The following is a 25921-nucleotide window of genomic DNA, read 5'->3' as shown; positions in this document are numbered from 1 at the left end:
TTTAAAAAAGGCATGTCCGATATTTTTTTGCCGATTCCGATACTTTGAAAATGACGTGATCGGACCCGATCGATCGGGATGCCGATCAATCAGGACATCTCTAGAAGTGACCCATAAAATACCCCAAAATCAACAAGAAGTAACTGAAAATCAACAGGTAAATGACCTTAAATGGGTCAAAATTACCTCATTACCTGGCATTGGCTGCCACTGGCGGCCATAGACGTTCAATTGGTTTGAAGTGGGAGGGCCACCCTCCCAGTTCAAATGGATTGGACGTCTACTAGTGATAAACTCATTCCAATTCACAGCAGGAGCTTGTTTTTCTGTTTATTAGTTATTTTTAGAATCTCCTAGAATGATTTCCTGACCAGTGTATCGATAGTCGTTGTATCGCCATATCGTCAGATCATCGTTATCGTGAGCTTTGTATCGCAAACCCTATCGTATCGTGAGGTACCAAGATGTTCCCATGATGATGATGTGGTCTTGTTGTGTGACGTGTGAGAAGAAAATTCGACGCTTCAACCTGAAATTTCACCACTGGGGTGAACAGATTGTGTCATTGTGCGCTAATGTAGCGTCGCAGGCAGGATTAGGCTGACACAGCGGCACGTTCCTGTCCTGCCGTGTACTCCGGCGCCCTCCCTTTTCCTCCCGCCCTGCTTCTAAAACCAAACTCATGACATCAGCCGTCCGCAATCTCGCTCGCTCTCTCGCCCGTTCGGGTCCTCTGGCAGCGACAGTGTTCATTTCTGAATCATGGAGAGTCTCTCAACAGAGCGCGGCCTTTTTTTGATGGCGGGGGTGCGATGAAAGGAGCCTTTCAAATCTTACCAAGGACAAGGAGACCTCGCTCGGTTCGGCGTTGAAAAGATGACACGGCGCTAGGTTAGTTCTCATTGTGCGGCGCCCTACTTGCCGGTGCAGACGGCTGTTACGTACCAGTTGCGTGGAAGTTTTGTGGAAGAAAAAAGTTACGTTTGTCACGCAAAGGGCATCCGGTGCGTTAATGTGAGGCGACAAGCCGCGAGAAACGGTAGCACGCCGAGAACAAAACACCCCGAGTGCGTTTTATCAAGCGGAAACATGAATAAAACGGGTTTTAATGACATGACTAGCTCGCACTAATGAGTTGAGCGACATATTGGGACTCGTGTTGGTAGACAGTGTTGTTTTTGGCAGCCCTTTAAATTTTCGTCTTCGTCTTTTGGACGAAAATACTTATTAGTCATACAGTGGGGCAAGTAAGTATTTAGTCAACCGCAAATTGTGCAAGGGCTCCCACTTGAAAATATTAGAGAGGCCTGTAATTGTCAACATGGCTAAACCTCAACCATCAGAGACAGAAAGTGAAAAAAAAAAACAGAAAATCACTTTAATTTTTAAATAATTTATTTGCAAATCATGGTGGAAAATAAGTATTTCGTCAATACCAAAAGTTCATCTTAATACTTTGTTATGTACCCTTTGTTGGCAAATGTTTTCTGTAACTCTTCACAAGCTTTTCACACACTGTTGCTGGTATTTTGGCCCATTTCTCCATGCAGATCTCCTCTAGAGCAGTGATGATTTGGGGCTGTCTTTGGGCAACACGGACTTTCAACTCCCTCCTCACCCCTCCTCATCCTCAGATTTTCTATGGTGTTGAGATCTGGAGACTGCCTAGGCCACTCCAGGACCTTGAAATGCTTCTTACTGAGCCACTCCTTTGTTGCCCTGGCTGTGAGTTTGGGATCATTGTCATGCTGAAAGACCCAGCCACGTCTCATCTTCAATGCCCTTGCTGATGGAATGAGATTTTCACCCAAAATCTCTCGATACATGGCCCCATTCATTCTTTCCTCTACACAGATCAGTCGTCCTGGTCCCTTTGCAGAAAAACAGCCCCAAAGCATGATGTTTCCACCCCCATGCTTCACAGTGGGTATGGTGTTCTTCTTTCTCCTCCAAACACGAGAACCTGGGTTTCTACCAAAAAGCTCTATTTTGGTTTCATCTGACCATAACACATTCTCCCAGTCCTCTTCTGGATCATCCAAATGCTCTCAAGCTAACTGCAGACGGGCCTGGACGTGTACTTTCTTTAGCAGGGGGACACATCTGGCAGTGCAGGATTTGAGTCTCTGGTGGTGCATTGTGTTACTGATAGTAGCCTTTGTTACTGTGGTCCCAGCTCTCTGTAGGTCATTCACAAGGTCCCCCCGTGTGGTTCTGGGATTTTTGCTCACCGTTCTTGTTCTCATTTTGACGCCACAGGGTGAGATCTTGGATGGAGCCCCAGATCGAGGGAGATTATCAGTGGTCTTGTATGTCTTCCATTTTCTAATAATTGCTCCCACAGTTGATTTCTGTACGCCAAGCGTTTTACCTATTGCAGATTCAGTCTTCCCAGCCTAAAGCAGGTCTACAATTTTGTCTCTGGTGTCCTTCGACAGCTCTTTGGTCTTGGAGTGTGACTGACTGGGGTTGTGGACAGGTGTCTTTTATACCGATAATGAGTTAAAACAGGTGCCATTAATACAAGTAATGAGTGGACCCTCGTTAGACCTCAGTAGAAGTTATCCCTCTTTGACAGCCAGAAATCTTGCTTGTTTGTAGCTGACCAAATGCTTATTTTCCACTCAAATTTGGAAATAAATTCTTTAAAAATCAAAACTTGTGATTTTGTTTTTTTTTTCTACATTCTGTCTCTCATGGTTGAGGTTTAGCCATGTTGACAATTACAGGCCTCTCTAATCTTTTCAAGTAGGAGAACTTGCACAATTGGTTGTTGACTAAATACTAATTTGCCCCACTGTAATTGTATTGTCTCCAAGGGCATGACCATCTTTATGATGAAAATACACACTCAGTAGGAAAACGGTGCATCATTTTCAATTGAACTACAAGTTTTCCAAAAGTTTAAGACAACACTCACGACGCTAAAAGGGAATGCTAATGCTAACGCTCTGCTAATACAAGTTGCATTGATGATCACTCAGATCTTTTAAATCCTAAAATAACATGTCATATCTAGCTAAGATAGGGAAAAAAAACGTCACATGAGTGACACGACCAAACACTACCACGATGTGTGCTAACTACACATACAGTGATATGAAAAAGTATCTGAACCTTTTGGAATTTCTGCATAAAATCACCATCAAATGTGATCTGATCTTTATCAAAATCACGAAGATGAAAATAGTGAAAACAATGTCTGCTTTAACTAAAACCACTCAAACATTTATAGGTTTTCATATTTTAATGTGGATAGCATGCAAACAATGACAGAAGGGAAGCCACTGCCTAAGGAGAAATAAAGAGCAATTACAACCAATTTTGACCAAACAATTTAAGTCAGGTGTGAGCCCAATCACTAATGAGTGGTTTAAAGCTGCCCTGCCCACTATAAAACACACACCTGGTAAGAATTGTCTTGATGAGAAGCCTTGTCTGATGTGCATCATGGCTCGGTTAAGAGAGCTGTCTGAAGACCTGCGATCAAGGATTGTTGATTTGTATAAAGCTGGGAAAGGCTACAAAATCAACTCTAAAAGTCTGGATGTTCATCAATTGACAGTCAGAGAAGTTGTCTACAAATGGAAACAGTTTGGCACTGTTGCTTCTCTACCACGGAGTGTCTGTCCTCTAAAGATGACGCCAAGTGTTCAGCGCAGAATACTCAGAGAGGTAAAAGAGAACCCAAGGGTGTCTGCTCAAGACTTAAAGAAATCACTGGCACAGTCCAATATCTCTGTGCACACATCAACTCTTTGTAAAACTATGGCCAAGGATGGTGTTCATGGGAGGAATCCACGGAAAAAGCAACTGCTGTCTGAAAAAACGTTGTTGTCTGTTTAATGTTCGCATAAAGGCACTTGGAAACTCCACAGACGTTTTGGCAGAATATTTTGTGGACTGACGAAACCAAAGTTGAATTGTGTGGGAGTAACACACAACATCATGTGTGGAGGAAAAATGGAACAGCTCATCAACATCAACACCTCATTCCCCACCGTGAAGCATGGTGGATGGAGCATCATGATTTGGGGCTGTTTTAATGCCTCAGGGCCTGGACAACTTGCAATCCTTAATGGAAGAACGAATTCAAACGTTTATCAGGATGTTTTGCAGGAAAACCTGAGGCCGTCTGTCAGACAGTTGAAGCTTAAAAGATGGCTGGATGCTGCAACAAGACAATGATCTAAAACGAAGTAAATCAACTTCAGAATGGTTTCAGAAAACAAAATACACGTTCTGGAGTGGCCAAGTCAAAGTCCAGACTTGAACCCCATTTAGATGCTGTGGCATGACCTAAAGACAGCGATTCATGCCAGACATCCCAGGAATCTGACTCAACTACAGCAGTTATGAAGAGAAGAATGGGCCAAAAAGAGTCCTGATCGATGTGCCAGACTGATCTGCAGCTACAGGAAGCGTCTGGTTGATGTTATTGCTGCCAAAGGGGGGTGGGGGGGGCACAAAATATTTAAATGTGATGGTTCGCTTACTTATTTTTCCCTCCTTTCTGTCATTGTTTGCATACTATCCTCATTAAAATCTGAAAACCTGTAAATGTTTGGGTGATTTACACCAGATAGTTTTTTCATCTGTGTGATTTTGACAAAAATCATATCACATCTGATGGCGATTTTAGGCGGAAATGCGAGAAATTCCAAAAGGTTCAGATAGTTTTTCATCCCACTGTATATAAGAAAAAGTCACACATTGTGAACTTATGACAGAAACTATGGCTAATTTTCGTCTCATCTCGTCAGACGAAAACTGGCATCCGTCTCGTTACGTTTTAGTCACACAAGACATATTTTTAGCTTGTCATAGTCACGAAAAAAATGTTCGTCAACGAAATATTTCCGTGATCGTCACCGTTGACGATAACAACACCAATGGTAGATTTCAACATTGTTTCAGTGGCGTTGTTGATGTATGCTGATTCGCAAGGTTGATGAAATGACGAAAACTAGAATTGAATAAACATTATGGTGAAATGAAATAAAAACTGAAAACGTAAAACTATTGTGCATCATCAGAACTAACAAAAATGTTTTTAAAGAGTTAGCATGATTGTCAACGAGCAAGAGCGCAATTCAAAATGAGATAGTTGGAGTCGAAAAATTCAACCCCAAAACCACACAATGATGTCATCATCAAGCGACAGTTTTGTCAATCTACTTCCGATCTTTTCTCTGATCTCTTCGCCGTTTTGACGGAATTAGCTTTTTATCATGAGGTCGCTAAAACGACTTCTCCGCTCGCTGGATTTTTTTCCTTTTATTACCAGCCCCATAAATGATATATAATCACATTTGATTAAAGTCCCCACTCCGAATCATGGGCGAAATCTGCCAATAAGCGCAGCGGCCGGCAAAGTGCAAAGAAAGCAGCTTTCGGGCCCGTCGAGCGCAGCCTCTGCGGGCGCGTTTGTCCGCCTGTTAATCCGTGGCGCTAATGCCGGGGCATTAGGGCTGCCCCTCACTTCCTAATTGGCTAATGGCGGGATTACTCGCCGTACAATGGACCCTGCTGACACTTTTTGGACACCCAAAACAGAGGCTTTAAAGCACTGGGGGAATCAGAAGAAGCAAAATTAAACATGTTCTTGTTGCCAGGTTTTTTCTGCATATGTCGAAACAATAATTGCAATGACAATTGTTTCTTCTGTATTGACCTCTCTCTTAAGTGATTTTCTTCCCCCGCGCGTTTAAGGTTTTTTATTCTTGGAGGCAAAAAGGACAAAAGCACGACAAGCACTTAATGCTTGATGCATTGCAGACACGCCACGTTCTAATCTTTCGTCTTAACGGCTCTTCTGAGATCTCTTTTGGCTCGTCGCCCGCAGGTACCACCAGGCGGCCCAAGGAAGGCGAGGTCTCCGGGGTGGACTATCATTTCGTCAGCGTGCGGCGCTTTCTGGAATTGGAGAAAAGCGGAGCCTTGCTAGAGAGCGGAACATATGAAGGTGAGCAAAGCAAACATACGGTTTCTTCGGACTCGTATTGGGAATGACTTGGTTCTAGCGTAACGTCATCACCACAAATTAAAAGCTGAATATCTACAAAACTGTTGCAGCACAAACAAAAAAACGATAGACACCGTTTTGAGCCATGTTTCATCAAAATGGGGGGCTGGTTGACCTCAGATTGACCCATTAAAGATTTATAAATATCTCACAAACGAAACAGACCAGCACAAACGATGGGCATAAATTTGCATCTGATGGGGGGCCAATTTCACAGAGGTGGTCGTAGTCCCAGAGGCGTCGCGTCCCATTAGGCAAACCAGGCAATTGCAGCAAGCAGGGGCCCCCAGAGGACCAACATATTTAGCACACGCAGCTTTACTGCACTGTTGCAGCGACAAGTGCGACAGTGCCAGTGAAAGCCTTGTGTCTGAGTTCCCTGAAGGGGCTCCTTCACTCACTTTACACCCCCCCCCCCCCCCCTCCCTCACGTGACTCAGAGTGAGCGGCGATTTGGCTTTTTTTAAATTTGCGTAAATCCAAAATGAAGAGAAGTTATCCTTCTGGAAGCGACAAAAGAAAAGAAAAAAGCAGAAGAGGAGAAAAGGAAGCAAGACAGCGGTGAGTGTACTATGTTACTGTAGTTTCATGTCCTAATGTAGTAAAAGTCGGGCACTTTGAATGTCCTAAAAAGCACTCTCTGAGACCGAGGCGTTATTATACTTTTATGAAATATGCTATTGCTCCAAGTCCAACTGTCCCCCTTACTTGCACATGCTCGAAGGGCCCCATGTTGCTTGCTGCTTGGGGCCCGCATGGACCCTTGCTACGCCTCTGCATAGTCCAGCTCTGTCTAGGAAGCCCCTGCCTCGGTCATTATAATTTAACAAATAAAGTACATTGTTTTCCGAAATTTCCGGGTTCGCAGTGAGTCAGCAACCAGCACACTTTTGCTCAATAGACGATGTTTATTGATTAGAAAATGCAGAATAAATTAGATTTACTGATTACAATCCCACAAGAGCAAATAAACACAAATCAAAAACAAGAACAAGTGGTAATGATGACGTTAGATCTAGTTAGATCTAGTTTGTCAATCCCAGAATCCCCGTGTTACCGTTACAGCACAACAAACTGTTCCTTAACAATGAAAATCACTTACGGTGACAAATGAGTGGGGAGCCAACGCTCCGGCAAAGGAACAAAGCCAAGCGACCCGTACGTAATCCTCTGGCAGACTCCGGGGGGGTTGGGGAATCTCCCGACTCTTATAGGCACGTCTGACACGGGGCACGGGTGGCCACTCCTCGCCCTCACGAAAACGCACCACCCGAACTCGTGAGACCCCCCCCCCCAAGGGTATGAGATTCCCCCCCAGTTGAGGCTCCCAGCGGTTAAAGTAGAATGTTTATTTAAGTTATCTCGTGAGATTCCCTCCTAACTATGGAACCCAGGCGCGTACTATGGTGCAAATCAAGTTATCTCGTGAGATTCCCTCCGTGCTATGGAACCCAAGCGCGTACTTTGGTGCAAAACAAGTTATCACGTGAGTTTCCCTCCTAACTATGGAACCCAAGGTGAAAAACAATAACAAGTTGTTACAATCTAGGTCACAGAGGCAATCATACATCACAAAGGCATAATAATATTTTCTCCCATCATTCCGCCCTTTGACCCGGATTGAATTTATCATAAGGTATAATGTGCTAATTCACTTCGGGTCACATAATATTTTCCTCATCAGTCCATCCTTCCATTTGGGGAGTTGTCAAATATGGACACAATCTTAGCGATAGCATAGCACTGAACTTTCCATTTCCAGGACTTCCGCAGCCAGTCTAGGGAGCAGCTTCCCACGTCCTCCGCAATCTTCCAGGGCAGGGGTCCCCAACAGTGTTGTTAATCTTACTGTAAAAAAAGTAATTAATTACAGTTACAAATTACTTCTCCCAAAAAGTTAAAAAAATGTATGATTTTTAAAATCTTTAAAAATGTGATTTTCAGTTGTTTTTTTTTCCACATTCTGTCTCTCATGGTTGAGGTTTACCCACGTTGGCAATTACAGGCCTCTCTAATCTTTTCAATTAGGGGAGAACTTGCACAATTGGTGGTTGACTAAATAATTTTTTTCCCCACTGTATCTGTCTACACGTGTTGCTCCACTGTTTTTAATGGCAGCCATTTAGTTCATTTCGTCTACATGTGTATATCATCAATTATATGATGATCCGATACGATATTTGCAGATATCGCAGTTTTTATTTTTTTGTAAGTTGACATTTAACAATAGAGGAGCTTAAATTGTGCTTGCAGATAACTTTTACGGCACGCCCAAACCTCCCGTGGACCCCGTCGATCCCTCGCTAAATGTAACGGATCGGCCGCCGCTGCGACCGGGCGCCACTGCCAGCTCGGAGGGCAAACGCAAGCGCAACAAGTCGCTCAGCGACATGGAAAAAGCCAGCGTGGAGCCACCCGAGGAGGAGGAAGAGGAGAAGCCCGTCGTTGTCAACGGCAACGGCGTCGCCCTCACGCCAGGTCAGGTTTTATTTTGTTGATACGCAAGCATCACATGAAGGGAGGGTCATAAAAAAAGGCATTAAGAGGTTTTTTTTTTTGGTGGTGGTTCTAAAGCCAGAACCTCACTGGGGTCCTGTGACCTGTCTAAGCTGCTTTTTACATCCACGAGGCGTTCACTTGCAGTTCATGAGTGAATGCGGTCGGACCTTTTTTTCTTTTGTTTTCTTTTTGCCACTTTTTCAACAATGAAGTTTTGGTTTTACCACAAAGAACTAAAGCAAGGTTAGTCCTTCCGCGTTTAATGTTCAATGTGTTCACGGCGAAAGACGTCCAAACCATTCGAACGAGGAGGAACGTTCTATCTTAATTTGAGCTCCCGAATTTTCTGGACTATAAGTCGCACTTTTTTGGGCTCCGCAGACTCGAGTGAATATGACGACAAGAGCGCGGCGGGTGACGCCACGCCACAGAGAGGAGATGCCCCGGCTGAAGCGGACCCGGGCCGCTCCCCGAAAATCGGCGTCGTGCCCAAGTTGGGGGAGGGCGACGAGCTGGGCCCGCTACCTGACAACTGGGAAATGGCGTACACAGAGAAAGGAGAAGTCTACTTCATTGAGTGAGTGACACATTGAGGACACCTTTTTTACTCTTTCTGGAGATATTGGGAGCAGATTTACATGGGTTTCTTGATATAATCTGAAGGGATTTAACACAAGGCATAAATACATTGATAAAAGACTCATATTTGTTTAAAATCTTATGATAGAATTGTACTCCCAAGCCCACCCACTCATGTTCTTTTCTGTGATAGGAAGTGGTATAAATGTTTGTTTTTTTTTATATATGGCGGAAAACTCTGAAACCCCCAACTTAGCCAACTTTCAAAATTGTCCGATATGCATATGTGATACATCATTGGAAAGCTTAAAATCTCAATTTTCTGGGGGAATAAAAATTTTGAACAGCAGGGCATTTACATTTTTTTTTTTTTTTTTATACAGCAAACCCTATCTTGAGGCGAGAGCAAGTGAGAGCAGAATTACAGACGCCATGACTTTTAACTAGGGGTGTGAAACGATTAAAATTTTTAATTGAGTTAATTACAGCTTAAAAATTAATTAATCGTAATTAATCGCAATTCAAACCATCTATAAAATATGCCATATTTTTCTGTAAATTATTGTTGGAATGGAAAGATAAGACACAAGACTGATATATACATTCAACATACGATACATAAGTACTGTATATGTTTATTATAACAATAAAACAACAAGATGGCATTACCATGATTAACATTCTGTTCAGGCGATCCATGGATAGAAAGACTTGTAGTTCTTAAAAGATAAATGTTAGTACAAGTTATAGAAATTTTATATTAAAACCCCTCTTCATGTTTTCGTTTTAATAAAATTTGTAAAATGTTCAACAAGAAATAAACTAGTAGCCCGCCATTGTTGATGTCATTAATTACTTACACAATGCTCATTGGTGCTGAAGCCTATAAAATCAGTCGCACCCAAGCGCCAGCATAGGGCGCTAAAACTCAGAAAAACACAACAAGTATACATTTCACTTTGCTGTCATTTTAATCTGTTTGAGCGGGGCATTTGTGCGTAAATTGCGTCAAATATTTTAACGTGATTAATTTGAAAAATAATTACCACCAGTTAACGCGATAATTTTGACAGCCCTACTTTTAACAAGATATTATCGAGTGCTTACCTTGTTTCGATCCAAAAACTCCATGTAGCATGTATCACTGAGTGTCAAGACACAGCTGTGAATGGCCACAGCTGGATTTTGGGGGGATTTTATGGGTGAAACATGGTAATTTAACAAGGGTCGCGATGCAGAAATTGCAGACATCAAGTGGTCGAGAGTTTCTTTTTCATATACAGTTGTGGTCAAAAGTTTTCATACACTTGTGAAGAACATAATGTCATGGCTCTCTTGAGTTTCCAGTTATTTCTACAACTCTGATTTTTCTCCAATAGAGTGATTGGAACAGATACTTCTTTGTCACAAAAAACATTCATGAAGTTTGGTTCTTTTCTGACTTTATTATGGGTGAACAGAAAAAAGTGATCAAATCTGCTGGGTCAAAAATATACATACATGGATCTGAAAAAGCGAATCATTGACTTGAACAAGTCAGGAAAGTCACTTGGAGCCATTTCAAAGCAGCTGCAGGTCCCAAGAGCAACAGTGCAAACAATTATTTGTAAGTATAAAGTGCATGGCACTGTTTTGTCACTGCCATGATCAGGAAGAAAACGCAAGCTATCACCTGCTGCTGAGAGAAAATTGGTCAGGAGGGTGAAGATTCAACCGAGAATCACCAAAAAGCAGATCTTCCAAGAATTAGAAGCTGCTGGAACACAGGTGTCAGTGTCCACAGTCAAGCGTGTTTTGCATCTCCATGGACTGAGAGGCTGCCGTGCAAGAAGGAAGCCCTTGCTCCAAAAGCGGCACCTTAAGGCTTAACTGAAGTTAGCTGCTGATCACATGGACAAAGATAAGACCTTCTGGAGAAAAGTTCTGTGGTCAGACGAAACAAAAATCGAGCTGTTTGGCCACAATGCCCAGCAATATGTTTGGAGGAGAAAAGGTGAGGCCTTTAACCCCAAGTACACCATGCCTACCGTCAAGCACGGTGGTGGTAGTAGTATGCTGTGGGGCTGTTTTTCTGCCAATGGAACTGGTGCTCTACAGAGAGTAAATGGGATAATGAAGAAGGAGGATTACCTTCAAATTCTTCAAGATAACCTAACGTCATCAGCCCGAAGATTGGGTCTTGGGCGCAGTTGGGTGTTCCAACAGGACAATGACCCCAAACACACATCAAAAGTGGTAATGGAATGGCTAAATCAGGCTAGAATTAGGGTTTTCGAATGGCCTTCCCAAAACCCCATCGAGAACTTGTGGACAATGCTGAAGAAACAAGTCCATGTCAGAAAGCCATCAAATTTAACTGAACTGCACCAATTCTGTCAAGAGGAGTGGTCAAAGATTCAACCAGAAGCTTGCCAGAAGCTTGTGGATGGCTACCAAAAGCGCCTAATTGAAGTGAAAACGGCCAAGGGACATGTTACCAAATATTAGCTCTACTGTATGTATATTTTTGACCCAGCAGATTTGGTCACTTTTTTCTGTTGACCCATAATAAAGTCATAAAAAAACCAAACTTCATGAATGTTTTTTGTGACAAAGAAGTATCTGTTCCAATCACTCTATCAGAGAAAAATCAAGAGTTGTAGAAATAACTGGAAACTCAAGAGAGCCATGACATTATGTTCTTCACAAGTGTATGTAAACTTTTGACCACAACTGTATTTACACCTTTTAAACTTTTTTTTTTTTTTTCAAATTTTTGTTGTTTGGGTCGATTATTTATTATCTCACATATCGGAGAAAATGCGACAGTAACAAAAAAAAATACAATTAAGCGATAGTTATGAGGTAGATATCCGTGACTGTTTTTACAGACGCCATTTTTTTCATTGTGATATAAATTGTTTAAAAGTTTAAAATATGTGAGTGAATAATTTTTTAAAGTCGTTTATTTTTTTAAACGAAATATGAGACATCAATTAATGATTCTAAGCTAAAAACGACAGACATTTTGAATAATAAATAGAATTAATTACCTTCGTTTTATGGCTGGATTGAAACAAAAGCGGTTGCGCGAGATCTGTAAACGGGGGTTTTCGGGGTAAAACGGACAAATTTAAAATAGTTCAGGGGCTTAATGCGCCATGAATCTGCTATGGCAGCATAAAGACATGTTGTTCTATCAAACACAACAGTTGTTTTGGCTTCAAATACAGCAGTTTCTTTTAAAGAGGAGTGCAAGAGCAGAAACTGCTTTTTCAGTCTTGTCTGTGTTTTCCGCCATATACTAAAAAAACTAAGATCATATAGACCAGGGGTCCCCAAAATTTTTCCTGTGAGGGCCACATAACTTTTTCCTACTCTGATGAGGGGCCGGGTCAGTTTGTAACAGAAAAAGTGTGACGATCGCAGGAGTGCCTAAATGTAAAAATTGTTTTTCTGAAAGCCACAATCAAATAACCCTTTCTGAATTCTTCACGGAACAAAAGTAAATAAAATAAAAATAATAATATGATATAATATATAGGGCTGTCAAAATTATTGCGTTAACGGGCGGCAATTTTTTAAATTAATCACGTTAAAATATTTGACGCAATTCACGCACATGCCCCGCTCAAACAGATTAAAATGACAGCTCAGGCTCATGTGAACTTGTTACTTGTTTTTTTGGTGTTTTGTCACCCTCTGCTGGTGCTTGGGTGCGACTGATTTTATGGGTTTCAGCACCATGAGCATTGTGTAATTATTGACATCAACAATGGCGAGCTACTAGTTTGTTTATTGTTTGAAAATTTTACAAATTTTATTAAAACGAAAACATTAAGAGGGGTTTTAATAGAACATTTCTATAACTTGTACTAACATTTATCTTTTAAGAACTACAAGTCTTTCTATCCATGGATCACTTTAACAGAATGTTAATCATGTTAATGCCATCTTGTTGATTTATTGTTCTAATAAACTATTACAGTACTTATGTACAGTATGTTGAATGTATATATCCGTCTTGTGTCATATCTTTCCATTCCAACAATAATTTACAGAAAAATATGGCCTATTTTATAGATGGTTTGGATTGCGATTAATTACGATTAATTCATTTTTAAGCTGTGATTAACTCGATTAAAAATTTATTTTCGTTTGACAGCCCAAAATATAATATAATATAATATAATATAACACTATTAATAGATAATAACCAAATAACCCCCTCTGGGTTCTTCACAGAAAAAAGCCAGGAAATAAATAACACTATTGGCAAAAACAAAAACAAAAAAAAAATAATAATAATAATTGTTCAATTGTTAAGCTTTGATTAACTCGATTAAAAATTTTAATCGTTTGACAACCCAAAATATAATATAATATGATATAATATAATAACACTATTAATAGATAATAACCAAATAACCCCCTCTCGGTTCTTCACAGAAAAAAGCCAGGAAATAAATAACACTATTGACAAAAACGAAAACAAATTGTTCTGGGGCCGGACCAAATGTGGCGGCGGGCCGTATTCGGCCCGCGGGCCTTAGTTTGGGGACCCCTGATATAGACTGAAGTATTTATTATTTTAATATATTATGGTGTGGTTACTTTTTGAAATATTTTAAATGCAGTTTTGTATATGTTTTCTCCTTTTGAGATGTTTTTTTAATCATAATTTTGTAATCGATGTTTAAATCTAATTATCATAATTCACTTTATTTCCCCAGCATTTGTTTGATAACTGTTTTTCTTCCCCTTATTACTGAATAAAGCCCATTTTTCCTGTTATATTGTATTTAATGAGCATTTTGATTCTTTTCCAAAATGTCCCACTCCATCCGCATTGTGCTATAACGAGAGCCGCCAGCAAATTAAAAGTATCGATCGCTATTTTTCTTTCTTCTATTCACTAAAGCGTTCCAGCCACTCAATTAAGACTCCGCCAACCTCCCTCCTACCCTCTTTTTTTTTTTTTTTTCCTCGCTCTCTCACTATTCACACATCCTCCCTCTCTCTCACTCGCTCACTTCTTGTGATTTGTCCTTTTTTTGCGCAGCCACAACACCAAGACCACGTCGTGGTTGGACCCGAGGCTGGCTAAGAAGGCCAAACCGCCCGAGGAGTGCAAGGAGGACGGTTAGTTCAACGCGCGCGCGCTCATACAAACACCTATTTATGTACTCGGGGGTCAAGATGAAGTGGCGTTACAAAGAATTCTTTATTCTCGGTGTGACGGCGCGTAATCCAACCGCCCACACACGCCTGTCTGCGCGGTCCTTCCTCGCCGTCCCTGACTGATGACCTTTTGTCACGTAGTGTTCAAGAGCATTGAGATGGTTTCTCCGGTGCTAAATTTAACAAGGTGGCCGACCGATGAAGCGCACTGCGCGGTCAAAGCGTTCAGTTGAAAAAAAATGGCGTTATAAACATTGACATCGACGGCGATAGATGTCCAATCCATCTGGAGTGGGATATCTTACTTATCCTCTGCCAAGAACATAAACGCTTAAAGTGCCTGTGACATGAAAAAGCATGTTTATTTCATAATACACGCAGCATTTTATGCTCCTGAATGAAATGGACCACTTGAATGTGTGTGGAGGCGATCGCTATATTTATTTAGTTTTTTAATCCCGCGCCAGGAAAATGAGTGACTTCGGGCAACAGTCTCGAGTTGAGAAAGAGGACGCTGTGACGTGTACGGAGGAAGGAGTCCTCTTCGCTATACAGCCGTACTGTTGTATGAGAAGGACTAAGGATTCATTGCGGATTTATACGTTTATTTTTGGCATCACGCCAGCTAAACGGCTGCAGAAAAATCTTGCTGTAGGAGGGAGAGGCGTGTGCGCCTTTTTGGGGTTTCAGAAGGTCCCCATTCAACGGTGGATATTGGCCAAGACAAGCCCTACTACTGTGGGACAATGGGACTTATGAGGAAATGAGTAAACATCGTGTTTTGTATTATGTCAAATACTGGGATCATTTTAATATGTAGGTGGCTTGCTGTTTTCCGAAATTTCCGGGTTCGCAGTGAGTCCGCAACAGGCACACTTTTGTGAAATATAAGATGTTTATTGATTAGAAAATGCAGAATAAATGAGATTTATTGATTACAATCCCACAAGAGCAAGCAAACAAATATCAAAACAAGCATAACAAGTAGTAACGTTAACGTTAGATCGAGTTTGTCAATCCCAGAATCCCCACGCTACCGTTACAGCACAACAAGATGTTCCTTAGCAATGAAAATCGCTTACCGTTGACAAATGAGCGGGAGCCAATGCTCCAGCAAAGCGACAAAGCCGAGCGACCAGTACGCTATCCTCCGGCGGACTTCACGGGTCGCCCGGAAATGTCCGGTTCTTGTAGGAACGCACCCCCAGGCGGCGCATGCCTTGCCCAATGACAAATATTAAAGCTACTTTTGGTTCAGCCCCTTGAAAAAGGGCTTCTCACATGGTCAACAAGTTGTGCCGTCCTGGTAACAGATGTTCTGTCCCCGCGGTAAATATTATCTCTCATTTTATTATATCTCATGAGATTCCCTCCTAACTGTGGAACCCAAGCACGGAAAAAAACAATACTATGGTGCAAAACAAGTTATCTCGTGAGATTCCCTCCTAACTATGTAACCCAAAGTGAAAAACAACAACAGGCACCGAAGTGACGGCGTAAACAAGGAGAAGTTGTTACAATCTCGGTCACAGAGGCAATCATACATCACAAAGGCATAATGTGAAGGCATCACATAATATTTTCCCCCATCACTTGCATTTTGTGATATGCTCCTTGTCCCCTCGGCCAACGACCGGCGGCTTGTCGCACATCCCCCCGCCGGGAGAGAACAATTAATATACTCTGCTTATTCCCCTCTTCAAGTGCCCGGTGTCTGTCAAATTTTCCGACCGATCAGAAACTGCAACTTTGAGTTAAAAATAGCCACGAATACAGCGATTACAAAGTAAACACTAAAAACTTTCTTCAAGTAAAGGACTACTTACGTTTGATCATGGATTGGCATGTAAATGTTCAGCGGTCATTGTCCAGCTGCTTCCCGTCGAGCTGTCCTGTCTATAGTAGCAGGGGAGCGGGCTGTAAATTGCTCTCCGCTGGGCGGTTTGCCGATCAGCAAAGACAATCGACAACCCAGTCGTCATGTGAAATGATCCGGGCTAGTTATGTGTGATTTTCTGTTTCGAAGACTTTGAAACATCACTCGGTTCGGGTTAGCATGCCGGCTAGCTGTCACGCCTCTTGGTTTGTTTGCATTCTCCAAAGCCAGGGAAGGGAAATGACATAAGCCCGATTTAGGTGGCATAAAATATCGTTCGGGAGTGCGACAGTAAAGGTGAAGACGACAGTTTTGACAATTATGGAGTAATTTTCCCATGCTGTCCTGAATAAATGCATTTTTATTATTTCATATTCCGTTTAGCACAAGAATGCTATTTGTCATGACCATGCCATTTATTTAGCAATTTAGGAAAAATACTTGGATGAAAAGAATATCCTGTAAAAATATTGATTTACAGAGACTGAAACAATGACATTTTGCAGCTGTCTTCATCGCGTTTTCCTCGTTCTGAATAATTCCCCCTCAACGGGATGACTGGTCCTTCTCAAGCCATCGCTATTGGGGAAAAATACTTGGATAAAAAAATAATATCCTGAAAAATATTGGAGTAGAGAGACCTAAACAATGACATTTTGCAGCTCTCTTCATTGTGTTTTCCTCGTTGTGAATAATTCCCCCTCAATGGGATGCATACTAAATCAGATAAAATCGTGACTCCGCTGACGTCATCCACCTGTTGGGGACGCCAGAGCCCTATAATGGTAGGCGTGGCTAACCAGCAACTTAAAAGACTAATTTCTCGTCATCTGCGCTTTGCTAAATTGTTGTATATAGTCAAATTGTCCCAAAATATGATTCTAATTCACTTAATAATCATATTTAAGACTTTTTTTTTCTCGTGGCGTACGCACTTTAAATTCGCCATTCCTGACTGATGAACTTTTGTCACATAGTGGTCAAGAGCACCGAGATGGTTTCTCTGGTGCGAAATTTAAGAAAGTAGATGACCAATGAACCGCACGGCAGTTTACAAAAATGGCCGCCAGGGTTCTTAACACTGACATCGCCATCGACGGCGATAGATGTCCAATCCATTTGGAGTGGGATATCCTACTTATCATCTGCCAAGAACACAAATTACACAATCGCTTAAATTCACCGTCCCTGACTGACCTTTTATCACGTAGTGTTCAAGAGCTCCGAGATGGTTTCTCCGGTGCAAAATTTAGGAAAGTAGATGACCAGTGAAGCCCACGGGACAGTCAAAGCGTTCCATTCATGATTGGCAATGGCCTCGCCATCGATAGCGATAGAGGTCCATTCCATTCGGAGTGGAATATCTTACTTATCATCTGCCAAGAGCATATACTTGCTTAAATTCACCATCCCTGACTGATGACCTTTTGTCACATTGTGCTCATGAGAGCCGAGATGGTTTCCACGGTGCTAAATTTAACAAGGTGGCCAACCGGTGAAGCGAATGGCGCGGTCAAAGCGTTCACTGTTCAAAAATAGCCGCCAGGGCCTTTAAATTTGGCGTCGCCATCGACGGCGATAGACGTCCAATCCATTTGGACCGGGACAATGTTATTTATCCTCTGCCAAACACGTATACTCCCTTAAATTTGTCATCCCTGACTTTTCTTTTGTCAAGTTGTGTTCAAGAGCTTTGAGATGGTTTCTCCGGCTAAATTGAATAAGGTGACTGACCGGTGAAGCACACGGTACGGTCAAAGCGTTTAGTTTACGTTTGGCATTGGCATCGACGTCGATGACGATAGAAATCCAATCTATTCGGAGCGGGATGTATTATTTATCCTCTGCCAAGAACACATACTTGCTTAAATTTGCTGTCCCGACCTGACCTATTGTTTCATTGTGTTCAAGAGCACTGAGATGGTTTCTCTGGGGCTGAATTCGACAAAATGGCCAACCGGTAAAGTGCGCGGCGCGGTCAAAGCATTCAGCTTACAATTGGCATTGGCATCGCCATCGACGGCAATAGTAGTACAATCTATTTGGAGGAGGATATATTATTTATCCTCTGCCAAGAACATATACTCTTAGATTCTTGGCATTTTTTCATAATAGATTCAGTTGTAATTTTCTTTTTCACTTGTTGGCTGCCATTGACGGCAACAGACGTCCAATCCATTTGGATTTGGGCGGCCTGGCAGCGATTATTCGGACGTCTAGTGCCGTCAATGGCTCCGAAACCTATCAACAGGGCCGGCCCAGCCTAAACGCAGACTATGCAGCTGCTTAGGGCCCCTGAACACTAGGGGGCCCCCAATCTGGCAATTGTTTTATTTTTAGTCTATTTTGTTTACTACAGTTTGCTTTATTTGACTTTTGTGAGTTTTGATACTTCATTACAAGCTTAAAAAAATAAAAAATTCTTCCTAAACTTCTTTCTTTCCACTTTTAGAAAAAAGTTTGGCGCTATCTACTGTAACTACTGACAATCATTTGGGGTGAGAAGTTTGAAGTATGCAGTGCTACAATATTTGATTAATGTACAAAATATGGACGTATGAGTTGGATTGCATGTATGGGTTTCACAGTACGCTGTGACGAAATGGTGGGCCAAAAATATGTGCCCCTTTGCATTATTTTGCTTAGGGCCCCCAAATGGCCTGGGCCGGCCCTGCGTATCAATTCAAATAAATGCAATAAATAGTGTATTTTTCAGATTTTTTTGTAAACTCATTTAATTTTCCCTTCTAAACATTTGACTTGGATGTCCTAATATTACAATTTTATTTAGTTTTAACGCTAACAAAATTCCTAATTGCTCCCCCAAAATCTTGACAATATTTCTCCTAAAAAAAAATGCAACCTTATGCCTATTTTCCATTTATCCTGCTGTCGTTATTGTTCCCCGTCCAGTTAGAAACGACGTTGAAAGGCGCGCTCCACATCACAGAACCCGTGTTATTACATAACCGTCTTGATATTTGGGCCTTGTCGCATTCCGTTTCCGCGTCGGGCGCTTCTTCATCCCGCTTCCTTTTCCCCCTTCCGCCTGCTTCCTTTGCTGTTTGTCGGCAGACGGCGACAAGCGGGGCGTGTTTTTTTTTTGTTTGTTTTTCTTCCAAGCGAGCTCAAAATGTTTTTGAAATTCTCGCTTCCCTGCCGTGCGTACGTTGGCTGGAAAGGAAAAACGCCTCTCACAAACGGTGTGTTCCGTACTTAACGCCTACAGAAACGCACAATGGAAGAAAGTCTTGGTTATGCTTTAGCACCATTGACATACTGTATCAAAACTCAACAAAGTCAACATTATAGACGTCTGATTCGTTGAAATTTGGAAGACTGGCTGTAATTGCTTATCATTGAGTGCTATTGACGGCGCGAGATGTCCAATCCATTTCCAATGTCGTCAGTGGCAGTCATTGAGTTAACATTACTGGTGCACGATAATTATTGGTCCGATAATTATCGGTCCGATAATAGGAATTATGACGTCATCCCGATAAATCCAATAACATTATTAATAGGACCGATAATATGTATTGTGCTGGCTTTACAGTTTACAGTGACTTTACACACTAGTATAGGAAAGCAGTTGACCATTTACGGGGCATTGCTCCCACCTGCTGGTCAGAGTAATTCATTGCATCTATTTTTTGTCACAGTAGTTTTGTTCACATTACAAGCTCATTCACATACACATTGCGGTGTCTAGCGGTCGCATTGACAATCGTGAATGCTTTCTGTTACATTTCCAGCTCGGAAGTATGTCTGTAAGTATTTTATGTTTACTATAACATATGGATGTGCACCATATGTTTACTTCTGTGGTGAAGGGTCATATGTACAGAGCTTAATAATTAATTATTATTATACCCTAGCCCTAACCCTATAATTATTAATTATCATTATTAATTATATTATTATACTATTATTAATAATTATTATTTATTTTCGGGCCAATATGGTATTTCTCATTTCCACATATATATTTCTACCATCATACAATTACACACTTCCATTCCACGTTTCCAGTTAGCAAATTTTGGCTCTGACTGGCTGCCCATCACCGAAAACACACACATTGACAGGAAGTCTGATGACACACACACACACACACATGCTCACCTCCTTCCAATCTGGCGTCCTCAGGTGTGCGTGGATGTTCTGGAAATACACCCATCAATCATGTCACTGACAACACTACTCGCACCCCCACCTGCAACGCCGCTGAAGGTGAAGGAGGGCGCCCGATAATAACTCACCTGTGGCGCACGCACACACCTTTTTCAAATGCGGGTGGTGGGCAAATCTGTTTTTTACGGCAGGATTTTGATACGGTGTCATTTACTCAATGAGTTCTACTGGCGTGCAATCCTGAGTCTCGCGTCTACGAAAGAAACAACTGGCTTGTTTACGCGCGCTGGTCGCCGATCAATGAGGTCGGGCCGGGTCGGCGCCGACGCCTTTCTGCTGAGATCCTCACAATGCGCAAATGGCTTCTTTTTTCCCCGCGGTCGTCGCTATTTATCACTTGGAACACGCTGGGAATTGAATCCACAGCTGGATCGCTGTCAACGGCAGCGAATGAGCTGACTGACTCGCTGGCATTGAACGATCGGTACATCGACGATGTCAAAGGTCACAGAGGTCATAACTCTGACGATGCTTTGAATTTGGATGCTTAGGCATATTCGATTGGATGTCTAGCGCCGTCAATGGCAGCGAATGAATTGATTTAGGAACTAATATAAACCGGTCTAAAAAATGAGGGTTGTTAATCGGTTTCTTAATTTCAGTGTTATACTGTATGAGGTCATATGTACAGAACCACCTTGGTGGCAGGGTAGAAAAAAATATTTTTCATAGCTAATATGTGCACACAGTTTAGTAGTCTGTGGGTACAGTTTAGTCATCTTTACCCAAAGAATACTAAACGATACCCACAGTTTAGCAATGACCCGGAAACTGTAGTCAGCAATTTGATTTTGCAGGGACTCCAAGCGTCGACGGACTAATAGACTAACCAACAAATAGCACCTGAAAGTGACATTGTTCACAGCTCCCAAAGAAAACATGCATTATTTACCTTTCAAAACAACTTTATTCATCAAGGGCAGCGGCAACCTGTGCGCAGCTGCTTGCTTAGTCCATTGAGTCCCACCCGAATCAAATTGGTGTCTACTGTTTCCGGGTCATATCTGAATTGTGGGTTCAGATGACAAAACTGAGGGTAAATGTTAGTAAACTGTGGGTACATATGACTAAACTGTGGGTACAGTTGAGTAAATTGTGGGTACAGATTCGCAAACTGTGCTGTGATGACTGTTTAGTAATACAGTGGGGCAAATAAGTATTTAGTCAACCACCAATTGTGCAAGTTCTCCTACTTGAAAAGATTAGAGAGGCCTGTAATTGTCAACATGGATAAACCTCAACCATGAAAGACAGAATGTGGGGGAAAAAAACAGAAAATCACATTGTTTTGATTAGAGTGGAAAATAAGTATTTGGTCACCTACAAAAAAGCAAGATTTCTGGCTCTCAAAGAGGTGTAACTTCTTCTCACAAGGTCTAACGAGGCTCCACTCGTTACCTGTATTAATGGCACCTGTTTTAACTCATTATTGGTATAAAAGACACATGTCCACAACTTTAGTCAGTCACACTCCAAACTCCACTATGGCCAAAACCAAAGAGCTGTGGAAGGACACCAGAATCAAAATTGTAGACCTGCACCAGGCTGGGAAGACTGAATCTGCAATAGGTAAAACCCTTGGTGTAAAGAAATCAACTGTGGGAGCAAATATTAGAAAATGGAAGACATACAAGACCACTTATAATCTTCCTCGATCTGGGGCTCCATGCAAGATCTCATCCCGTGGTGTCAAAATGATAACAAGAACGGTGAGCAAAAATGCCAGAGCCATACGGGGGGACCTAGTGAATGACCTACAGAGAGCTGGGACCACAGTAACAAAGGCTACTATCAGTAACACAATGCACCGCCAGGGACTCAAATCCTGCACTGCCAGACGTGTCCCCCTGCTGAAGAAAGTACACGTCCAGGCCCGTCTGCGGTTCACTAGAGAGCATTTGAATGATGCAGAAGAGGACTGGGAGAATGTGTTATGGTCAGATGAAACCCAAATAGAACTTTTTGGTAGAAACACAGGTTCTCGTGTTTGGAGGAGAGAGAATACTGAATTGCATCTGAAGAACACCATACCCACTGGGAAGCATGGGGGTGGAAACATCATGTTTCGGGACTGTTTTTCTGCAAAGGGACCAGGACCACTAATCTGTGTAAAGGAAAGAATGAATTGGGCCATGTATCGGGAAATTTTGAGTGAAAATCTCCATCCATCCACAAGGGCATTGAAGACGAGACGTGGCTGGGTCTTTCAGCATGACAATGATCCCAAACACACAGCCAGGGCAACAAAGGAGTGGCTTCGTAAGAAGCATTTCAAGGTCTTGGAGTGGCCTAGCCAGTCTCCAGATCTCAACCTCATAGAAAATCTGTAGAGGGACTTGAAAGTCCGTGTTGCCCAACGACAGCCCCAAAACATTACTGCTCTAGAGGAGATCTGCATGGAGGAATGGACCAAAATACCAGCAACAGTGTGTGAAAAGCTTGTGAAGAGTTACAGAAAACGTTTGGCCTCCGTTATTGCCAACAAAGGGTATATAACAAAGTATTGAGAGGAACTTTTGGTATAGACCAAATACTTATTTGCCACCATGATTTGCAAATAAATTCTTTAAAAATCAAACAATGTGATTATCGGGGGGAGGGGTTTCACATTCTGTCTCATGGTTGAGGTTTACCCATGTTGACAATTACAGGCTTCTCTAATATTTTCAAGTTGGAGAACAAGCACAATTAGTGGTTGACTAAATACTTATTTGCCCCACTGTATGTGGGTACAGTTTAGTAAACTGTAAGTACAGATGAGTAAACTGTGGGTACAATTTAATAAACTGTGGGTGCAGATAAGTAAATGGTCCTGTACTTTGATTATATGTAGGCATGTGCCGGTATGATAAGCTTCAGCCAAAATATCATGGTATCATGGTATTCCAATACCCTTCTAAAATGTGTTACTTTGAGAGATATATATAATATAAAAATAGTGTGGCAAATTAATTGTCAAAACCACTGTGGTTCTTCTATCAGCTTTGCCTGTGATAGTTTTTCCATGTGTGGGAGGAGGCAAGTATACAGGACGCTGTGTGTGTGTAAACTAGGCCAAGGAATATTATGTAAGCACAAAATGACCATATAGAAAAATGGAGCGTAAATCAGATTTATTTTAAACTCTCTCAGGTTTTCAACTGATTTGTGAACTAATCAAAAAATACATACTTGGAATTTAACTCGGTTTAATTATTCCAATCGAGACGTTTTTTGTTGTTGTTTTTATGTCCATTGATTTTTTTTTTTTTTCTATCCTGACTATGCTTTGATGTGTGTTTGCAGAGCTTCCATACGGCTGGGAGAAAATCGACGACCCCATTTACGGCAGCTACTACGTGGAGTAAGTTGGCCGCGTCGAATGTCGAGTCTTCCTTCTTTTGAGCTGGTGATATATATTCAAGACCAAAATAAAGTCTATTTTATCTCTTTCCGGCCCCGCGCAATGCCGGTTCTGCGGCTGCCTTACGTAACATGGCGGCGGGCCATTTAATTAATCATCAGACGAGCCCGCCGCAGTGCATTCGTCGGGGTGAAAATGTGAAATGTTTTGGGTTTTCGTATTTGTAGCCACATCAATAGGAGGACCCAGTTTGAGAATCCGGTTCTGGAGGCCAAGAGGAGACTCCAGCAGGAGCAGCAAATGCAAAGTCAGGGGCTCTCCTCGCTGCCGCTTCCCGCCATCTACCGAGGTAATCGGCCGTTATCATCCCGTGCTTATTCATTCGCGGAAATATGGATTTTTGCGGCAGCAGCAGTAAATCCTCTTAAGGGACCTTCGCCCGCAGGCCTCTTTGTGAACAGCAGCAGGAATAATCAACAACCCTACCAAAACTACATGTATCAATAGCACTGGGACACATTTTCGTACTTCCAGTTGGCAAACCGTCCCTATATTTTCGTCAACATCTTGCAAAACCGCAAAAAATATACTCGTTAGGGCCCTCCGCAGTGTTACATGTACCCAAAACTACATGTGTCAAAAGTAATGGGACAGAATTATGTACATTTTCCTGGCAAATTGTCCCAATATTTCTGGCCATACATAAAAACTAATATACAGTAGGTGTTTTGTGTTTTTTAATGACGATACTGATTTGAAATTGATTTGACGTCTATCTCTGTCAATGGCAGCCTATTAATTCATAAGAATTCAACAATGGATACTAAAGGTGTCATCTTTAGTCCGTCACGTCATTTTCAAAGTATCGGAATCGGCAAAAAAATATCGGACATACTGTATATTTTTTAATCAAATAGTTTTCTAATTGTATTTAACATGTTAACGGCGGTATTTAATTTTTTTTCAATTATTCACGTTAAAATATTTAACGCAATTAACGCATGCGCTGCACGACCCACTCACGCATTGTCACGTTCAATTTATAATGGCGCCGTTTTACCCTATATATAGAGCTAAAACACAGCGTAAAATGAGTAGAGAGACTTTTGGCAGCCTTTGGAGCCTTTTTTTAATTGGCTAAAGCCTTACAATCCCTCACTCCAGAATTAGAAATATCGTGGGAAGCAATGTGGGGAAGAAAGGTAGTAGTTGCTCATTTACTTAACACCCTATGTTATTTCCTAACGCAGAGAAGATATATCAATTGGTGTCACGACGCACAGACATGGTTGCACTTCCCATCATGCATTTGGGCAGAACAGTTAAATGGCTACAGTATCATTTACTGAAAGCTCAACAAATACAGTAGATGGCAATATTTAGTCACAATATACAAAGTCACATTTATCCTCTAAGAATTACAAGTCTTTCTATCTGTGGATGCCTCTCACAGAAAGAATGTTAATAATGTAAATGCCATCTTGAGGATTTATTGTCATAATAAACAAATACAGTACTTATGTACTGTATGTTAAATGTATATATTTGTCCAAGTTTTATTCATTTTTTTCTTAACGCATTGCCAAAATGTATATGATCGAGAAAAATTATCGGGAATGATTGGAATTGAATCGGGAGCAAAAAAAAGCAATCGGATCGGGAAATATCAGGATCGGTATATACTCAAACTAAAACGATCGGGTCGGATCGGGAGCAAAAAACCATGATCGAAACAACCCTATAAAGAATATATGCCTCTGAAAATTGGCGTAATATCTGTCTACACGTGTTGCGCAATCGTTTGTCAATGGCCGTGATAACCCCTGCTGAAGCGGCAATAATGGGATGGCATTCTCCATCCTCTCCCATCCAAGATGGCGGCCCCCGTGCCACCCTCCCCAGGTCGTTCGCCGCCCATGCCGGCCTGTCGCCGGAGCGTTGCCACAGCCTGGATGACCTCTCGTCACGCTCGCCGACAGCGGCGCGGCGCCCTGTATCGCCTTTTACCTCCGCCGACATCTCGCCGTTGCGTCACGTGCTGACCCGGCGCTTGAACATGAGTCCCCGTCACCGCCACCACCGCCACACGCACCGTAGTCTCTCGCCTTTGTGCCGATTCGTCAGTAAGTAGATCGACAGGAGTCTTGAGCGGGTGCGACACGAAGTCAACTATCCCGCCGGTTTGTCCTTCCCTAACTCGTCCCAAAATCGTCTACCCTCAGTGGAACTCTTCCCGTATTGACAG

The 25921-nt window shown here is 42.0% G+C and overlaps 1 protein-coding gene across 3 annotated transcripts in view; it reads left to right on the top strand.

Annotated features, from left to right (window-relative positions):
* The window catches only part of magi2a (membrane associated guanylate kinase, WW and PDZ domain containing 2a), a 139033-nt gene that overhangs the window by 92122 nt on the left and 20990 nt on the right, over nt 1–25921 (top strand). For all 3 annotated transcript variants that reach the window (XM_057854160.1, XM_057854161.1, XM_057854162.1), the window contains exons 3-8: nt 5846–5965; nt 8279–8503; nt 8906–9101; nt 14145–14224; nt 23619–23676; nt 23904–24025. In XM_057854160.1, the coding sequence (XP_057710143.1) occupies nt 5846–5965; nt 8279–8503; nt 8906–9101; nt 14145–14224; nt 23619–23676; nt 23904–24025 (801 nt within the window). The remainder of the gene's footprint in view (nt 1–5845; nt 5966–8278; nt 8504–8905; nt 9102–14144; nt 14225–23618; nt 23677–23903; nt 24026–25921) is intronic.

The sequence above is a fragment of the Corythoichthys intestinalis genome, chromosome 13 (assembly GCF_030265065.1).
Source record: "Corythoichthys intestinalis isolate RoL2023-P3 chromosome 13, ASM3026506v1, whole genome shotgun sequence".
Taxonomy (NCBI): Eukaryota; Metazoa; Chordata; class Actinopteri; order Syngnathiformes; family Syngnathidae; genus Corythoichthys; species Corythoichthys intestinalis.
The sequence above is the reverse complement of the archived record's forward strand: the minus strand, read 5'-3'. Positions and strand labels throughout refer to the sequence as shown.